General features: G+C 34.4%; 1 protein-coding gene across 1 annotated transcript in view; it reads right to left on the reverse strand.

The window, feature by feature from the left end:
• Positions 1–208: 208 nt before the first annotated feature.
• LOC140446873 (uncharacterized) overlaps positions 209–21,519 on the reverse strand; it is a 45,006-nt gene continuing 23,695 nt past the window's right edge. The window contains exon 4 of the mRNA XM_072539449.1: positions 209–413. Coding sequence (XP_072395550.1) covers positions 251–413 — 163 coding nt within the window. The 3' untranslated portion in view covers positions 209–250. The remainder of the gene's footprint in view (positions 414–21,519) is intronic.

The following is a 21,519-nucleotide window of genomic DNA, read 5'->3' on the forward strand; positions in this document are numbered from 1 at the left end:
TCAAAGGATCGTTAAATAATCATAGGCTGTTCATAAGAGTCTAAATTTTCTTTGCTTCTAGCTGGTCCTTGCTTATTATTCTCTAGTTTGTCCTGAATATTCTTTGTAATAAACGGTCAACAATACATAGTTTTTTTTTATTTCGCAAATTATAAATAGTTATATAATTTTTATATTGAATCTTGATAATCTCCAGACATTAATTAAAGGAAAAAAAGAAAAATTCGTTAGAAGATCTAAAAAATTTAATTTACTGCAAATAATCTGAGTAGCGCCCCAAAGCGACATCAATTAATGAAAAAGGACAATTAAATATTTCAGTGCAGTCACGTTGCTCCCTTCCCATTTGTCCCGCGAAGTGGTAAATTCGATGTTCGTCGGGTTCAGAAGCCAAAATACGCTCCGAGGGGTAACTGAAATATAACAAAAGTTCATTTTTAATTACGAATATGTATATATATATGTATATATATATATATATATGTATATATATATATATATATATATATATATATATATATATATTGTTATGATTCAAAAATATACATAAAGTATTTAGAATCCAGAGAAGAAAATTTTGACAAAGATTATATTTCTAGATGTAAGCAAGTGAACAGTGCATTTTAAAATATCCTTTTTGGTGAAAGTAGTTTGTGTATACAAAGAACAAATATAAGATTGTAAAAAAAATATAGATTAAGACATTAGTTAGAAAGTAAATTTAAGTAGGATAAGAATAATTTCGGTTCAAAATAATTCGACAAACAAAGTAAGGTCAACAATGGTTTGGAAAATCCAAACGACTAGCTATCTGATTGTTTTCGAGTGTCGGTAAGAAAAAAGTTTTAATTTATTAAATATCTATGTAAATGATTGGTCATTATCTTTAAACAATCGAAATCCTGTCGATGTAGTCTACTTAGACTTCTCCAAAGCTTTTGAACGTGTTCCAAAACGTCGATTACTAGCTAAATTGGATCACTATGGTATCCGCGGAAAGTTGAACATTTGGATTGAAGATTTTCTATCCGATAGATACTTCAGGGTTCGTGTTGGGGAAGACCACTCACTAGATAAGTCAGTCAAGAGTGGAGTCCCACAAGGATCAGTACTTGGACCGCTACTATTTTGTGTCTACACTAGTGATCTTCCGCTCATCGTATCCAGTAAGGTTTCCATTTACGCTGATGACACGAAATTATATGTGAATCCAACTATTAACCAACATGTTCTTCAACAAGATCTTGACGCAATATTCAAATGGTCCTCAGAATGGTTACTTCCGCTTAACATTGAAAAAAGCGTTGTTTTACATATCGGCAAAAATAACCCTTCACTACCGTACTTTATTAATGGACATCCCTTAAACTCGGTAACCTCCCACAATGATCTCGAAGTGATAAATAATAGTGACTTAAATTGGTCTGATCACATAGTGTCGGTGTGTAAACGTGCCAACTCGAAACTGTTTTTGATCCGTAAATGTTTTACACGTATATCTCTAACTTCTGTTAGTAAACTTTACTCAATATACGTTAGACCTATTTTTGAGTTTGCCGGACCAGTGTGGAATCCAGATCTCATTCGCGATAAGATCCTACTTGAAAATGTTCAGCGTAAAGCTACAAGACTGGCATACAGTCGTGTAAGACCTAACTATGAAGATAGATTATCCATGGCTCATCTTACGACATTCGAGCAGCGACGTCTTCGAGGTGATCTAATTATGTCCTTCCGTATTTTAAAACATAACTTTGGGAACCTAAGCACCATATTCACTTTGAATCAAGACGAAAGATTAAGAGGCCATCGATATAAATTGAAAAGGGAACAAACTACTGCAAGGTCCAGGGTGAACTTCTTGCCAAATAGAATCTTTAATATCTGGAACAATTTGGATCAAGACACCATATCGGTAACTAGTGTTAACATCTTTAAAAATAAACTTGATAGTGGTTTATTTTATTTATAGGATTTTTTTTCTTGGACAGCATTATTTATTTATTTATTTATTGTCTCACCATTCAACTTTTGTATGATATACTTAATTGTTTATGTTTACTTAACTTTATAATTGGTATTAGTTTTATAAGGATGTTTTTTATTTTTCATTTTTGGGCATAATAGGAGCTCGCTCCTCTGCCCTTATTTGTAATATAATAATAATAATAATAATAATAATAATAATAATAATAATAATAATAATATGTACAAATATCTCGGAGTAAAACAAGCGCGGAAAATTGACCATAAACAAATGAAAACTGAACTAACTTCGGAGTTCGTGCGAACAACTAAATCGGTCATATCTTAACAGTAAAAATTTGTTTAAGGCATTAAATACGTACGCCTGTTCCGCGCTGAGCTACTCATTTGGTATTATAAAGTGGTCAAAAACGGATATAGATGGTCTTCAGCGGAAAGTAAGAACACTTCTCACAAAGGCGCAAAAACATCATCCACGTAGTGCAGTAGAGAGAACAACATTACCGCGGTATCAAGGGGGAAGAGGACTTATGGATATAGGTGAGCAATTGGATAAACAAATTGCTAATTTAAGAACTTATTTTCAGGTACAGGCTGAGACATCTACTTTACATCGAGCAATTTGCGCAGTAGATGATACGACACCGCTTAAACTGAGGGAACAAGAAATGCGCATAAACCACCTGTCTAAGCAAGACAAAATGCGCGCCTGGATGAGTAAACCTCTGCATGGGCGACATCTTAATGAGATCAGCCAAGAATATGTCGACAATACAGCGTCGAACTATTGGTTGACATTAGGAAGGATGTTTCCCGAGACTGAGGGTTTCCTACTTGCCATTCAGGATCAGGTTATTCCAACTAAAAATTACCTGAAATATATTGTTAAAGATCCTCAAGTCCAAAATGCCGATATGGATGCCAAGCCCAAGAAACCATCCAACATCTTACCGGTGGCTGCCAGGCATTTATCGGTACTGATTATAAAGAACGTCATGACTCAGTAGGAAAGATTATCCACCAAGAACTAGCTGACAAACTGGGACTTATCCAAACCGACCATCTTCCTTATTATCAATACGTCCCTGATAGAATGCTTGAAAATGACAACTACAAGCTGTACTGGGACCGCACTGTGCTTACAGACCAACCAGTGGCCCATAATAGACCCGATCTCATACTAGTTAATAAAATTACTAGGCAAACAACACTTATTGATGTGGCGATACCCAACACCAATAATTTACGTGTTAAATACAACGAAAAGATCGCCAAGTACAGAGATCTAGAAATACAAATCAGGAGACAATGGAGAATGGAAAGTACCCAGACGATACCTATTATTCTTTCTACCACTGGAGTCATCCCGAAGAGCCTCCTAGAAAACATAAAAAAGCTGGGTCTAAATGAACATCTATATAAGATTATGCAGAAAGCTGTGTTACTTTCGACGTCCAGATGCGTACGAAAATTTTTGGGAGATACACCGACATACCAAGTCACCTAGGACTCGATAACATGGAAAGAGTCCCACCAGAGCTCAATCCTTTTGATACCGTAGGTATCTGGGATGAGTGAATTTTCCCCTTAGAGGGAGTGTGAGCCGTATGGCTAAATCTGGATAATAATAATAATGTATGCAAAGCAGTGTTGTTGATTGCTGAAGGTAAGAACCAAAATAATTGGGATATCTCAGAGAAAGGAAAGAAATGGAATTTTGGGTTGTTTAAAAATGCTAGACCGTCATTGTTTGAGAGAGCAAGTTGGAAAGAGATTTTTTGGTTAGAAGCTTATTTGACAGTATGGTATAATGTTTGTTTAATTGTTTATAAGCTCGAAAAGTAGCTTAGGAAATTAATTAAAGTGGATTAAATCAGGACTGCGAGTTTCTAAATTGTCAGAATAGGGTATAGCAATATCCACATTTGGTATTGTGTCTTATAGGCCACAACATTCAGTATTGTGTCTTATATGCCACAATTGTGCCATATGCCACAATGAATAAGCCACAATTGAAGTTTAAAATAAGTTTGTTAGCGTTTCAATTTCCACTTCGGAAATCGTTCTTAAAATACAAGCATTATAAATTAAGAAAAGTTTGTTTTTTGTGTTTGTGTTTTGTGTTTTTTACTCGGTGAAAAACTTTTCTAATGAAAGGTAAAAACATTAAAAAACACAAAAAAAATCTGTCATTAGAAGACCTTTTTACCAAGTAACAGAAAACAAAATTTGTTTAATTTATTAATGTTTGTATTTTGAGAACGATTTGCAAAGTAGAAATTGAAACTTCCATAAACTTATTTTAAACTTCAATTGTGGCTTATTCCCATTAAAATAGTAATTGCTTTAAGGTGCCACAAGAAAATAGCTTCAAAACAATATTGCATATTTTAACACTATTACAAGGTAAAGGTGTTTCAGAACCTAAAGAGAACCCTGAGATAACATTTGCATGTTTACAATCTACTCTATACACAGAATGATAAGTAAATAGTCTGTAAGTAAATTAACGTGAGTTAGATACCGTCCAGTGACGGTTCTCTAAGTATTATTGCGGTATATCTTCTTGCCATACCCTTTTCAATCTTATTTCGGCAAGTGGTTGGGTGAATAAATTATTTATCAGTTCATTGTTGTGATCAGTGGTGCGATTTTTATATTTTATTATTGTGATTATATTATTGAGTGATTCTTTATTATGTACTTAAGTAGTGGGATGTCCAGATCATTGTGAGGTGTTTGTACCACGGAGCTTTACTTATAATACGGAGTATTTTGGATTGGAATGTTTGAAGTATCTTCGTATTCGAACGTTTACTACAGCCCCATAGTTCTATTCCATATGCCCAAACTGGTATAAGTATAACTTTGTACAGAAGCAGTTTATTTTTAAGAAATAACTGAGACCTTTTGTTAAATAGAGCCAGTAGAGCCAGTTCATAGTTTTTTTATAAGATCTAGTTGTTTCCGTTTAGTTTTAATGTGTGTTGTCCATGTAAGTTTTTCATCCAGATGCAATCCCAAGTATTTGACAACTGGTTTTATAGGAATGGGAGTATTATTAATATAAACTTGTGGACATGTAGATGGTCTTGTTGTAACAGTAATTTGTACTGACTTGCTAGCATTAACACTGATCTTCCATCGCTTAATCCAGTTTTGTAATTGATCTAAATGATTTTGTACTTTTTGTGATACTACGTTAGGGTCGATATCCACTGCCAAGATTCCCGTGTCATCGGCAAATGTAGCTAAGAAGGTATCATTGCTGGTTGGAACGTCTGCTGTAAATATCAGATACAGAAATGGGCCCAAAACGCTATCCTGAGATAAGCCAGATTGTATGATGTGGTAATTTGAGTAGCTGTCTTCAATTTTGACTTGGAAGTAACGGTCAGTAAGATATGATTTTAGTATAAAGTATAGTTGGTCTGTTAGGTATAATTTCAGTTTGTAGAGGAGACCTTATGCTGTACTATATCAAGTGCCTGTTGTATATCTAGAAACACTCTTTCTTTTTCGCGCAAAACGTTTTCTCTTTGAGAGTTGTTTTAATTATATTCACTATTCTGTGGCATTGTTGGATAGTTAAGTGTTCACGTCTAAATCCGAATTGGTGTTGTGGTATAATTTCGTTTATGGAGTAGGCTTATAGGGCGATATGAATTTGCTTGCGTTGCGGGCTTACCAGGTTTCGTAATCATGGTAACTTGAGCAAATATCCATTGTATTGAAAAATATCGAAGACGTAGTATGCTGTTGTATATTACTGTTAATAACACCACTGCTTTTCTCGGTAGCTTCTGAAGTAATTCTCCTGTTATCAAATCATAGCCAGGAGCTTCTTACGATTTAGCATTTTTATTTGTTATCGAACCTGTGTCGGTGTAAATATTGTCAGAGGAATAAATAGTTGACATGAAGTTTCTAGGTACATTCTTATATCATCATCTTCATGGTTATTAGTATCTGGTGCTGCGAATACAGTTGCAAGATGTTCTGCGAATACTGTTGTTTTTTCTGCGTTTGTGCGGTCCCAGGTCATATCTGTTTTTCTTAAAGGTGAATTTGTTATTGTCGGTCATTTAAATTTTTTTGTAGCTTTCCATATAGAGTGGTCTTCATGTGAGTGGTTCGAAACATAAAACTGAAAAGAGTCCTTTTTTTCTTCATGTAATGCTCTATTTAGTCTATGACTGATCCTGTTAAGGTACGTTTTATTTAGTGGATTTCTCGTTTGTTGCCATATGCGTCGAGCTCTTCTTTTTTCTGCTGCCAGTTCTCTTATATATAGTGGGATATTATGGTTTTCTTGCACACTTCTTTGGCGCTGTTAGTGTTGCTTCCCATCCTGTTGTTTGTAAAAATATTGTTAAATAGACTACTTTCTCTATATATTGGTTTTCTTTTATCCTAATATCTTGTCTAATCTTTGTATTTACAGAATTTTGGAAAACAACCCAGTTTGTTTCTTTAGTTGTGAGTTTGGGTGGTGGTGTTCTCCATATTGTGTGTGTACTTAAAGTTATTATTATTGTACTGTGATCTGATGTTAAATCGAAGTTTGACTCTATTGCACTATGGATGTCAGATATCCCTTTTGTTACAGCAAAATCTACCAAATCTGGAATTTTGTTGGCATCTGTAGGCAAGTATGTGGGTACTCCCGTCGATAAGTATCTTAAGTTATTTTGCTGGATGATATTCATTAATGCTCGACCTTTAGGCGTGATTAATCTGGAACCCCATGTGGTGTGTTTGGCATTCCAGTCTCCTGCTACTATGAATTTGGATCCAAGAATTTGTATGAAATCATGATACTCTTCTTCCTGAAAGACAAAAAGATACCCCAAAACCTTCGAACCAAAGTGTTCGATTCTTGTATCCTTCCCGTTCTCACTTACGGAGCTCAAACCTGGACATTCACAAAAAAGAACATGGACAAGATTCGAAAAACTCAGCGAGCCATGGAACGACAGATGCTTGGTATCTCACTAATAGATCGGCAAACGAACGAAGCAATCCGGAACAAAACAAAAATAAAGGACGCCGCGAAACAAGGAGCTAAATTAAAATGGAAATGGGCTGGACACAACGAACGTCTCGAAGATGGTAGAAACAAAGAGGTCGGAAACTGGCGAACGTACGATGCGAAGAGACCAAGAGGAAGACCTCAAATGCGCTGGAGCGACGATATCAAAAGAGTCGCAGGACCAATGTGGAAACGCCTAGCACACAACAGGGATGAATGGCGAGAAATGGGAGAGGCCTTTATTCGACAATTCGGATAGAAAAAGGGCTATAAAAAAAATGATACTCTTCGCTTGAAATTGGATGTCTAGGTGGGCTGTAGACTGATGATACAGTGATAGAAGTGTTTGTTTCGATTTTAATGATTGCTGCATGAATTTTTTCCGTAATATAAGGTTAGACGGCATAGTGTTTAATTTTTGATTTAATAATAACGGCAGAACCTGCATGTGCTCCTCCGTCTGGATGGTTTGCATAATACACAGTATAGTAAGGTATCTTAATAACCGTTCTTTGTTTGGCATGGCTTTCAGATATTAATAGAATGTCTATATTATACATTTTTAAAAACAGTAATTTTTCTAGTATATGGTTTGAAATGCCATTAGCATTTCATGACGCAATTCGTAGTGACTTGAATGCTATTTTGTTAATGACTGTAGTTAACATGGTTAAAATGATGCTATTTTGGTTTGAGTTGAGAGAACATATTTTTGAATTCGTTTAGGAAAGTTGATAGTTTATCTGCTAATTCATTGTTGTTATTTTTGTTATCTGCATTTATGTTTTCAATGATAGCATGTCTATAACTGATTCTGTTGAAATTATGAGCATAATGTTGGGTAGGTATATTTACATTGGGTTTGTTGACAGGATTGTTGACAGAAACATAACATCCTCTGTAATTAGAAGGATGGTCTCCGTTGCAGTTAGTGCAAATTGCTGGCGTGTTTTTTGGTTTCTTGCAGTCCTTTGTGTTGTGTGATCCAGCGCATTTTACGCAATTATATGGTTTTGCACAGTACGTTTTAGTGTGACCATATTCTTGACATCATGTACATTATGGTATATTTCTTTTAATTCTCGGTGGTTTTACCCTTATTTTACAATTTTGTATATACTGTAGTTCAAATATTTCTTTGTTGTTCGTTTGAGGCTCGAGGTCAACAAAAAATAATGGTAATGGTTCACGGCTCAATTTGGGTCTGACATTTGTAACGTTCCTTACCTTATGACCCTTTTTCTGGATTTCCGCTTTTATTTCATTTATCGGAAAGGAATGATGTAGATCTCGAATAACTGCTCTGTATGCTCTGTCTTTCTTGGGTTGGTATATATGGTGGACGATATTTTCCTCTCGTACGTGATGTATTAGTTTTCTGTAGGATTCAGGTGTCTTTGGTAAAATTTTTATTGTGTTGTTTGTTAAGGCTTTAGTAAAGTAAGTTTCTACTTTTACTGCTTGAGCTAAATTATCTATCATTTTACTATAGTCATTCACGTCATACATAAAAATTGGAGGGGGTTTTAAGATTGGTGGATTTTTATTCGTATCATTTACGGAGTTTTCCTGTGGAAGTGGCTGAAATCTATTTGAGAGTGTAATTGGAGCTTCTTCTTCTTTTGAATCTTGACGTTTAAGCCTTTTTATTTTTGATCTTATTGTTTGCCGTGGATATTTATTATTTTAATAGTCTTTATGTTCTTCATCTGACATCGAATTATATTCATCCTGTGTTTCTGGATTGTTTTTTAGTTTAGTTAGCTTGAGAGATTGATGTAGAATGAGAAAAGTTGGTTTGCTGGGCAACTACTTGCTATACCTGATATTGTTGTTGATAATTATCAAAAGGTATCATTTAGTTGACTGTTGGTTGATTTGAGCACAATGGTGGATCTTGAGTAATTATTTGACGTACTTATTAAAAATATTTCGTTTTTCGATTCTTTTTCCATCCTTAGTCACCAAAGCTCCCAATTGCTTTCGGAGTTCTTTGAACTGGCACGACATCTTCATCCAAATAACAGATCTTTTTAAGTCGAATTCTTATTGTCTTTGACATTTTGGCTTCGATTCTTCTAGTGGTTGTACATAAGGCTAAATGCTCAATTTGTCAAAACTTCTCGTAGGGTCTTTGTGGAATTTAGAATGTAACAATTGTAAATAACAAAGGAATTTATTGCTGTAACATTTAGAAGGCTGTACAAAACAGCCATAAGCCATCTTCTGCTATAACGTGCCACATTATATTGTGCGCATAATTTATCTACGGTATCAAAACCGCTTGTTTAGGTGTTGTGCTGTTATATGCTAATATGATTTTCGGTATTCTATATACAAGATCAACGTCGTCCTCATGGTGCATAGTGGAATATAACAGAACGTTTTTATTTTTTTTTTTTGGTTTATATGACACTAGTATTGAACCAAACTCAAATGTACTATAGCCAATAATTCATCCTTGATTGTTAGAGAAATATGCAGGAATTTCTCTTCTATTTACTTTTATTGTTTCCAAGTGAGTTAAACAATTTTCCTTTAAGCTTATACCAAGATCAACGCTGGTGTACCAATTATCGGTGGTATTTCTCTTAGATCCGTAGAGATGTTAAGAGATCCGTTATATATTATGTATACTCCCATGTTACTGGAATAAAATAACTTCGCATTAGACAGTGCAAATATTTTTATACCGTATCTATTGGGTTTGCTTGGTATGTATTGGCGAAACGAGCACCGTCCTCTAAAAGCCTCCAACGTTTCATCCACAATTACGTTTTGCGAATAATAGAAACATTTTTTCTGATTTTCATTCCACTTGGTAATAAGATCTCTTATTGGCGCTAATTATCCAAACTAACTCTGTCATGCTTTGTATTGATATCATCAGTTCGCATATACCTTAGTAAATTTTTGTATCTCGTGATGTTCATTGTCAGTCAGAGAACCGCTATGCCAGTGCCGTTCATTTTCCACAAGTCTGTTGTATTAAGGTGACTTGCCTTTCTTACACCTGCAAGATATAAGAGACCTAAAAGGGCACATATTTTATCAATGTTTGTTGGGTAGATATCTGGATCGCAACTGAACTTCTGCTGTCCTGCTTCTATTTTTGTATTGTTCCCAATATCTAAAATATCGGTTTTCTGTCTGACACATTGTTTTGAACCCGGAAGCTGCAGAACACTATTTTCACTTCGAGTTTTCACGATTTTTTAGGGGCAATATGCTTAGCCCATTTACTTTTATTATCTTTGCCCAAACAATATGGACCAATAACAAAATCTGTCTCATCATCTAATTCCTCATTTTCCTCTTCCGTATCGCTTTCCTCCAAGTTTTCTTCTGCATGAAAGTCTTATCGCGATTCCTCTTCATCATCATACTCATCACCCGTAGAAACTTCTTTAAAAAGTGCTAACAATCTTTTTTGTTGTTTTTACCATAATAGAAAAATAAAATTTTATTATAAAACAATTACTTACAAGTCACAAATTTCGACGACAATAAAGTCGTCCCAGGAACGCAACTCAAAAATATTGACCATTTTAACGTCATCTACTTTAAAATTTGTCAGAATTATATCTGAATATATATGTCTAAATTATCAATATAAATGCTTCAGATAAAATTAAATTATTCGAAGTTTTTGATTACCAAATAATAAAAACAAAATTGTTTAATTTGTATTTTGAGAACGATTTCTGAAGTAGAAATCGGATCATCAAAATTAACTAATTTTAAACTAAAATTGTGGCTTATTTCCAGTAAAAATAGTAAATCTCGTACCGAGTAAAATAGTTAAAATTAGAAACAAAAAGAGATTTCACAACCCTTTGATTATCTGGGTAGTGAACCAGTTCTAATCAACTGTCGGATTTAGATTTACCGTAAACAATTATTGTTGACAGACAATATGTCGTCAATTCAAACAATTTGTTGGACAATATTGACACAATTAGCAACAAGCATTCAAAAATGAACAAATAATAAATACACACAGAACTAAAGTGTCGTAGCACAGCAAGTGATTTTAAATTAATCAAATTAAAATCCTTTTTTTAATTAATGCGTAAATGGTTTCAGGATTAGTAACATTTGAAGTTTACTGTAAAGAAAATAAAAAACAATTTTTAATCATAAGGAAAATATGTATACGCTGTGTCCGTAAAGTATGGAACAAGTTCTTTTTTAGCTAAACAGGGCATTTTAAGAAATAATCCTGAAACACGTCGATGTTTGATTTTAATTTACCGTATTTTAAAATAATATTCTAATATACAGGGTGAATTACTTTCGAGTAATGACGTTACCGTCATTTTTTTTATAGAAACACCCCCATCTTGTCTCAATTTTCGGATTACTCTAGCTGAGCTGATTCCAAAAATGTATCACATGTTGATTCAAATTGGTACACGGTGGATAAAAATACAATAGTTTTGTGTGTGTTCATAAAGTTACGCGTTAGTTAAATTAATAATATTATTAAAAATACTTCATCTAGGTACCTTCTAACATCTACAGCATAATGTGGAGGTGCACCATCCTGTTGAAACCATAAACTTTCATCAAAACCTCCAGGATTACGTCTGCTAGGAAACAAATTTCGTAAAGTAGGTACGAGATACCCCCTTAAAAACTCAAGGTACGTGCCCCGTTTAAATTACCTTCGAAAAAGTAGGGTCCGATGATTCGATTTCTTACAATTGCAGCCCATACATTTACCTTTTGCGAGTATTGTGTATGATGCTCACGCATTCAGTGGGGGTTTTCTTTTGCCCAGTATCTATAATTCTGACTGTTAACCTCGCCATTTAACGTGAAAGTGGCCTCATCAGAAAAAATAATGTTTTGTACCAAGAGAGGGTCTCGGTGGCAGTTATCCATCATTGCTTCGCAAAATTACATTCTTCTATCTGGTCATCTTCGTTTAATTCCTGCACAAGTTTGACTTTATAAAGATGCCATTTTTCAAGCTTTAACAGTTTGTGTACCGTTGTTTTGCTAACACCGATATCGCGACTAACTTTACGCACAGAAGTGTGTGCATCTTCTTCAAAACTAAGTAAAACAACTAATGCTGTATCAGCATTTGCAGAGGGACGACCTGATTTCCGTGCATTTTCAACCGTACCAGTTTCTCGAAATTTCTTTTCAATCTTACTGACTGTTGAACGCGTTATAGGTCTTTCTGGATATTTATCAATAAACAAATTGCACACTTCCATCTGAATTCGCAATATGTCTCCATACCCAATCATCATAAGTATTTCAATTCTTTGCTTTACACTTAACTCCATTTCTACTTCAAATTAAATCTAAGCAATAATTAAAACATTCACAAATACCAAAAATATTGCAGTACTAAACTGTCACTGAACATCAATAAATTACCAAAGAAATAATGACATTTAACAAAAACATAGCCTACTATGTTTCTTTCTAATTGCTAAGAAATAATTTCTTTCATATTCTGTCCGCTAGACAATAAGTATTTTTGATATTGTTAATTTAACTAACGCGTTACTTTAAGTAACGTAAAGTATGGAACAAATTCTTTTTTAGCTAAACAGACCATTTTAAGAAATAATCCTAAAACACTTCGATTTTTGATTTTAATTTACCGTATTTTAAAATAATATTCTAATATACAGGGTGAATTACTTTGTAATTACTGAGTAATGACGTCACCGTCATTTTTTTTTAAATGGAACACCCCCATTTTGTCTCAATTTTCGGATTACTCTAGCTGAGCTGATTCCAAAAATGTATCACATGTTGATTCAAATTGGTACAGGGTGGACAAAAATACAATAGTTTTGTGTGTGCTCATAAAGTTTTTTCCGAAATTTTTCCGAACAGGTGGATTGGTAGACGTGGACCTATTGAATGGTCAGCGAGGTCACCAGATTTGAATCCTTTGGATTATTTTATGTGGGGCCATCTGAAGAATATTGTGTATCAAACGAAACCATCAAATATTCAAGAATTACAACAGAGAATTTCTCAAGGCGCAATAAACAATGTTGAACAAGAATTTGTACAACGTTTGGGTTACTGTAAAATACAGCAAGGGCTGCAGTTCGAACATTTATAAAGTTATGCATTTCATCATATTATGTCCGCTAGACAATAAGTATTTTGGCTGAATGACTAAAAGTCTATGCCAAAAAAAAAAAAAAAAAATAAGTATTTTTGATAATATTGTTAATTTAACTAACGCGTTACTTTATGAACACACCCAAAACTATTGTATTTTTGTCCACCCTGTACCAATTTGAATCAACATGTGATACATTTTTGGGATCAGCTCAGCTAGAGTAATCCGAAAATTGAGACAAAATGGGGGTGTTCCATTTAAAAAAAATGACGGTGACGTCATTACTCGAAAGTAATTCACCGTGTATATTAGAATATTATTTTAAAATACGATAAATTAAAATCAAAAATCGACGTGTTTCAGGATTATTTCTTAAAATGCTCTGTTTAGCTAAAAAAGAATTTGTTCCATACTTTACGGACACAGTGTATATCTCTCTAATGTGGTTTGTAAGGTAACAACGCTTACTACTCAAAGAACTGGTGGTACACAGTTAATGTGGTTATTGTTTTGGTTAAGAAATTTTTGTTATTTTGGAGAAAAATGTATATCTAAATTAAAAAATAGTGAGTGGTGTAACAATCATATTAATAGCATTATATAATTTAAATTGAACATTGTTAAAATCTGCAATGATTGCCAAAATATTGTGTGATTAATATTTTGAGGCTAGATTCGAGATCATAACACAAAATAGTTGCGACAGCTGCAGGGCACGATCCCATGTGGCCGAAAAATGTTCTGGGCCATCAAAATCAGAAGTTAAAGCTGCTATTCTGCAAAAACGTTCACTGATGCGCTTTTGTAGAACCTGTAGAGAGGCTTTTAAAAGTGTTCCGCTAATGATTAGGAAGCTTAATATCATATAAGAAGAAATTAAGGCCCTTAAGGACAGAATAGCTAAACTGGAAGAGCGAAGAACTCCTAAAGCTGCTCCATTGGAAGATCTGCTTTATGAAATACAGGAGACGGCAACTCGCTCTCGAAACTTACTGATATATACATATGGTGGGGATTTCACAGAAAATAGCTATGGTTAAGAAAGTTGCACAGGTGGGAAAATCAAAGAAAAATATTACGAAACCAAGACCTTTAATAGTTATTTGCAACAGTGCAAAAACTGTAAAAATGGCACTTAAGACCGTATCTGTTCGGTGACCACAATCTTCTCAATGCGGACTGGTTTAATAATGAATTTGGCTGTCTTGTACAATCGTCGCACAATGATCTGGTCTATCAAGTTTCACAGGTGTTTCGATTCTTAAAGATTTTTTAGTATAAACAAATACCAAATGATAGGGGTGTATGTTTTTTTAACGTTAGCACTGAAGGTTCTCAGAGCAAGTGGCCCATTGTTAAATTTCTTCCTGCACCATATAAGATATGAGTGTTCAATACTTTTCGATAAAAAGATTGTGAATTATTTTAGAATTTTAGAGGTCTGAATAACTACTTGGCCTGTGGTGACTGGCAAGATTGTCTTGGTAGCGTGGAGCTTAATCAGGCTGTAAATACTTTTTATGAAATTTTGAAAATTGGTATCTTTTATTACATTCCTTTAAAAAGGTATTCAACATCTACATTTCCTAAATTGTTTTCTAAAGAGCTAAGGGACTTGACTTGTCAAAAAACTAGCCCATTCTCTACATAAAAAGGAACCACCAGATGAATCATATACAAAGTTTACTAATTTAAGGGCTCACTGTAAATAGTTGTCTAATGAATACTTTGCTGATTATATTAGATCTTTTGATAAAAAAATAAAAGATAACCCCAAGTCATTTTGGAAATTTCTAAATGATAGACTGTTTAGTCATAGATTTCCAAGTTCGCTATTTTATGGTGACCATTCAGCTTCTAATTGTAAGGATATTGCAAATTTATTTAAGGAATTTTTCCAGACAGTTTATGTATGACCAACCCTACAGAAACAACACTGGGAAACTTTGGCTTGGATGGTAAAAATGAACGTAAATACTGTTAAAGTGTTTGCTGCAACATGAACTATTAAAATGAACAGTTCTTTTAAGAAGAAACCAGAGAACATGGACATAGCAAAGTCCTAATGGAAAAACTCAAAACGAAATAAATTTTATTTTCAGAGACAAAACACATACCGTTAAAGACACCACAGTTCTAAACAGATTTGTTACTAAAATAATTATCTAAGATCTATCTGAGATAATTAAAAAGAGGAAAAAAATTAAAACCATGGATGTAGATAGTTTTCAGTAATGTATTTCCGACATACTTAGTAGTCCTGTAACAGAAAATAATATAGACCACTTAAATAATATATTAACAAATGCCTTACTGGAAAGTCAAATCAAATTCTATCCTATAACTCAAAAAGAAGAGAAGATTAGCCAAAATACCAGGCAACTAATGCAGAAAAGAAAATAAATGAGAAGTGAGCCGGAAACTAAAGCCGACGGACTACAAAAATTTAATAAAGAAATATCCAAAGCCGTTAAACAAGATACTCGAAAATACAACCAAGAATAAATCGACCATACTATTGAGAACAATCGAAATATGAAAGTGTTAGGAAAAAGGTTAAGAACGGGGACAAGGCAGAAAATAAAGAGTAAAGATAGAAATGGTCATCTTACAACCATCACACAAGAAACCATTAAAATAGCTGAAGACTTCTACAAGCCTTCTTCAACTGTACACAAGCTAACACAAAGCAAATAGCAGAGAAGATCAAGTACCAGAAATATTAACAAGGAAAAAGGGCATTGTCAACCAAGGATCAGAAGAAGTAAAACTGGCCCAAAGAAAAGCTACAAATCTCCAGACGAAGATTGTGTATTTACTGATGCAATCAAAATTGGAGGCACTTGCCGACTTAAGAAAATAAAAACCGTTTTAACATGTATCTTTTGAACAGTAATATACCCGACAAATGGCACAATGCTGAGGTAATTCTATTGTACAAAAAAGGAGATCCCCATGAATTAGAAAACTACACACCAAGAAGTCTTCTTAGTCATCTATACAAACTCCATACAAGACTTGTAACGAATCGTCTTGAGAAAAAACTTGATTTCTACCAGCCAATAGAGCAAGCAGGATTTCGTACCAGATTTGAAACAAATAATCACCTACAGAGTATTAAAACGGTAATAGAAAAGACTGTTGAATACACTTGAACACTCGTTCTGGCTTTGGTAAAATTCCATAAAGCATTTGACACGGTACAATTTGACAAAATCCTGGAAGCACTACAAACATGCCGTATTGACTACCGATATACAAGGTTAATTTACAATGCATACAAGAACGCAACTATGTCGGTGAACCTACACACGCAAAAAAAACACGGATCATATCCCAATCGGCAGAGTGATACCTTATTGCTTAAACTATTTACCGCAGTACTAGAATATGCTTGTAAAAAACTTAACTGGGAAGAAAAAGGCCTGAACATTGACGGTAGAAGATTAACAAATTTGAAATTCGCGGACAACCTCAAGGAGATATGTACAATGCTATATGAACTTCAGTTAGTCTGTGCCAGTGTGTGACTTAAAATAAACATCTCCAAAACAAAATTCATGACAAACCTAGTACCTAGCGGAAATATCAATATTAGAGAAAACGAAGTAGAGCTGGTGGAAACATACATACACCTTGGACACGAAATAAAGATCACAACAGACAACCAAAGATGCGAACTACGAAGAGGAATAAACCTAGCATGGGCAACCCTATGGAAAACTCAAAGACATCTTTAAAAGCAATATACCAATTTCTTTAAAACGTAAAACATTTGACTAATATGTGTTGCTTGTGATGACCTATGGTGCCGAAACTTTGACATTGACAGCTACAACTTCTAAAACGCTGCAAATAGCTCAGAGGAAAATGGAAAGTTCAATGTATATCACTTCGTGACCAGGTTAGAAATGAAAACTTAAGACGAAAAACGGGAGTTACGTAATGTAATTTGAAATTGAAATGTAAAATGAAATGGAACTGGGCCGGACCCGTCGCCCGAATCAGTGATGAAAGGTGAACGAAGAGAGTGCTTGAGTGGAGGCCAAGGTTAGACAAAATAAGTAGAGGAAGACCCCCTACTTGATCTCAAGAAAATCTTAAGAAATTGGAAATTGGTTAAGTACTTAAGATAGAGCAAAATGGACAAAAATGAGGGAGGCCTATGTCCAGCAGTGGACGCTAAAAACTGGGTGATGATGATATGTATGTGGACAATCAATATACGAAGTCTAGTTTAAAAGGTAGTTATTAAGAAAACAGCCTTGTAAAAGTGGCTGGGTTGCCAGTGTTATATGAAACATCACAAGCTACACAATTAATACTTAAAATAGATTTAATAATACATTGTTAAAACAACCCATAACATCCAATTGTTCTCATATGGATATCATTTTGAAGAGAAAAGGCTGGTACCAGAGCTAGTGACACGTGTCAACATTGCCGTACTGTCAATCGGCACCAAAATCATTCGGAAATACAGTTACTAATTATAATCCATAAAAATCGACGTGACCAAACAATTTTTTAAATAAACGAATTGACAGAGGAGGTAAAACTTTATTATCTCACTGTATAAAACACAGTGTGACGACTCCAGAGCAATTTCAAAGCAGTGTAGATCTATCTTGTTAATTTTCGTATTTCGCTAGATCCTGTACGCCCGTTTAATTACATATACTATTCTACAACATGAAGGCCATTAAAACCTACATATAAATGAAATTCTAGAATTACCAGCAACGCAACAGGAGAAATAATAAAATTTAATCTTTTTAAAATTCATTCGAAACATAATTATACATTTTTTTAAAATGTGTTTTCTATAAAGGAAGTTTATTTTAAGTCACGTTATTCCTTACTTCATAATTATTGTTAATATTTCTTTAGGTTTTTTCGAAAATTTTTGTTTGTTTTAATTGCAATTTACAATCTACTCAATAAATACATTACTAAATATCGCTAACTTGGAAGAAGACCGTCATATTACAAAAAAAGTGAAAATGGACTGTTAGTGAACAGATTTCAAATATTTTATATTTTTTTGCGTGATAACGCCTTTTTCAAAAACACAATAGGATAATACAATACTTTCTGAGAAGAGTATTGCTTTATTTTGAGTTGTGTCAGTCTTGTAAAGTGAGGTTGTGTTTAAAATGAGTTGTAGCATTCTTTTGAGTTACTTATACCAGCATTTTTTAAAATTATGAGAACTTTTTTAATTTTTGAATTCAACTGTCTTCAAGCGCTTCAAGTTATTTCCACTTATGACGTTCTTAAAACGATCCAGTTGGTATTATTTCAGATTATAAAAAGATTTAAATGATTTAGGGGTAGACTCGTGCTAAAGTTGACGTCTGTCAGCTTTAGCATGAGCAATAAATAATGAAGAGAGGGTATTATGGAAAGTTAAAAAATGGATTTTTAAGTGCAGACAAGTATTTTTTAATTGTAATTTACTGCATAATGGCAGTATTTTTTAGTTTTTGACTACAGCGTCTTTGTTTTTATTGTTATGTGACAAATACACGTTTGTAAAAAAAACTCGTTAAACAGTTTTAATACAGAAATGAATTATCTCCAAGACCAAAGACATTTTTTAAAGATTTTTTTTCAGAGACTTGTATAGGCTGGTCATGTAGTGAAAATGGATACCGGAAGATTGCCAAAAAAAAGCCCTAGATGGTAAAATGCAGGGCGCAAGGCCAAAAGGAAGGCCACGGAAAAGGTGAATGGATGAAGTGGCAGCGGACGCGCAGAATTTGCTAGACGTTAGAACCTGGAGAAGATCGGCGCGGGACTGGCAAGATTGGAGGCATAGTTTGAAGGAGGCCAATGCTCGATTTGGTCTGTAGCTCCATGAGAGAGAGAGAGAATATAGTTTTAGGAAGTATGGGATTGACTATACCTTTTTACAGACTAAGCCATCATCATCATAAGTGGCTCGACAATCCGTTGTGGATCTTGGCCTGCTCACAAAGAAGTCGCCACTCCTGTCGATTCCTGGCAACTTCCCTCCATCTTCTAACCCCTAGAATCTGTAGGTCTTCTTCCACATCATCAATCCATCTCATTCGTGGTCGTCCTCTGCTTCTTGTGCCCACTGGTTGTGAAAATGTTAATCTCTTCGTGTATTCGTGATCTGACATCCTAGCAATGTGTCCAGCCCATCTAAGTCTCTGCACTTTAACGAATTTCACAATATCTGGATCGGTGTATAACTGATACAGTTCAAAGTTGTATCTTCGACGCCATAGCCCATTTTCATTTACGGCCCCAAAAATCTTTCTAAGAATTTTTCTCTCAAAAATACCAAGAAGTCTTTTATCATTTTGAGATAAGATCCACGTTTCAGCCCCATATATCAAAACTGGTCTTATTAAGGTCCTGTATATATTAAGCTTTAGTGCACGTTTTATATTTTTATTTTTTAAATGTCTCCGGAGGCCGTGAACAGTTCTGTTTGCTATTGCTATGCGTCTTTTTATTTTGTCGCTTGTCGTGTTTGTTGCGTTTACTAGCGATCCAAGATATGTAAATTCTTTGACTTGCTCAAAGGTATGGTTGTTAATTTGAATTATTTCTTGGATATTTCGAGGGTTTTTAGAAACCAACATATATTTGGTTTTTTCCTCGTTTACCACAAGTCCTAATTCACTTGCTGCGTCCGCAAGCCTTGTAAAACACTGCACCATGTCTCTCATACTTCTGCCCACTATAACTATATCGTCAGCGAATGCGAGAATTTGCGTCGATCTATTAAAAATAGTTCCATTCATTCTAATATTTAATTGTCTGATTGCCTTTTCCAAGGCAATATTAAAGAGCAGACACGCCAACGCGTCCCCCTGTCTTAGACCATTATTAATGTCAAAGAACGTAGAGTTTTCTCCTTCAATTCTAACGCATGAGCTTACGTTTTGCATTGTTAGGTGGGTCAACTTAACTAACTTAGGTGGGATCCCAAAGTCTATCATTGCATTATATAATGCAGTTCTTTTCACACTGTCATAGGCTGCTTTGAAGTCAACGAAGAGATGGTGTGTTTCTATGTTATATTCTAGTGACTTTTCTAGAATCTGTCTATGTGCTTGAATTTGATGTGTAGTTGACTTTCCACCAGTAAATCCGCATTCATATTGACCAACAATATCCTTTGTAAAATGTTTAAGTCTTTCAGATAATACATTGCCGAAGATCTTATACGCAGATGCTAACAGAGTAATGCCTCTATAGTTCTTACACTCCAGTTGATCCCCCTTTTTATGCAATGGACATATTATTCCCTTCAGCCACTCTTCTGGTACCCGTTCATTCTGCCATATAAGTACTATTAGTTTATGGATTGCTGCAAAAAGTTGATCACCACCTTTTTTATACATTTCCGAACAGATGTCATCGATTCCTGGGGCTTTATTGTCTTTGAGTTTTAGGATCGCATCTGACACTTCTCTTCTTGTTGGGTCTTCACTGTGTAGTTGACGTTGTATATTTTGTTCATTTTCTATATTGTACTCTCCTTCAATATCGTTTATATTTAGATGTTCGCTGAAATGTTGTGCCCATCTGTTAAGAACTGAGTTTTTATCATGTAGAATTTCACCGTTAGTGTCTTTACAAATTTTTAATCGTGGTTTAAATTCTCGACGGCTAATATTTAAGGATTTGTAGTATTTCCTCGTTTCATTTTTATCGAATAAACTTTGTATCTCACTGAGAGTGTTCTGTTCGTATTCCCTCTTCTTACGTCGATGGATACGTTTTTCCTCTCTTCTAAGACGTCTATACTCTTCTTTTTTTCTCCGTGTACAACCTGCGTCAATGGTTTTTTGATATGCTGCGTTCTTTCTATTTGTGGCCATTTCGCACTCATGATCAAACCAATGATTTCTTTTTTCTGATTTGGTTTTGCCCAATATTTCAACGGATTTCTGTAACACAATATCTCGTATATTTGCCCATAGTTGGTTAATATCTTCTTCTTCTTCTAAGTTTTTTGTCCTTATTTGGTCTTCTATTTGCTGTCTGTATACATTTGCAATGTCGGGATCTTTTAGTTTATTAATGTCGATTTTTTCTCTCCTTCTTCCCATCTCCTTTTTTAAATTGGATATTCTCTCCTTAAATCGTGTTTTAACTAGATAATGATCACTATCTATGTTTGCTCCTCTAAAAGACCTAACATCTAATAAGTTAGAGCAGTGTCTTGCATCAATGATTATATGATATATTTGGTTAATCGTTTCATTATCAGGAGATTTCCAAGTTCCCTTATGTATATCTTTATGGGGAAATCTTGTCCCAGCTATAACCATGTTCTTAGACATCGCAAAGTTTATGATTCTGAGACCGTTATCATTAGATTCTACGTGTAGGCTCTCTTTTCCGATGGTGGGCGAAA

This window comes from Diabrotica undecimpunctata, chromosome 7, assembly GCF_040954645.1.
Source record: "Diabrotica undecimpunctata isolate CICGRU chromosome 7, icDiaUnde3, whole genome shotgun sequence".
Taxonomy (NCBI): Eukaryota; Metazoa; Arthropoda; class Insecta; order Coleoptera; family Chrysomelidae; genus Diabrotica; species Diabrotica undecimpunctata.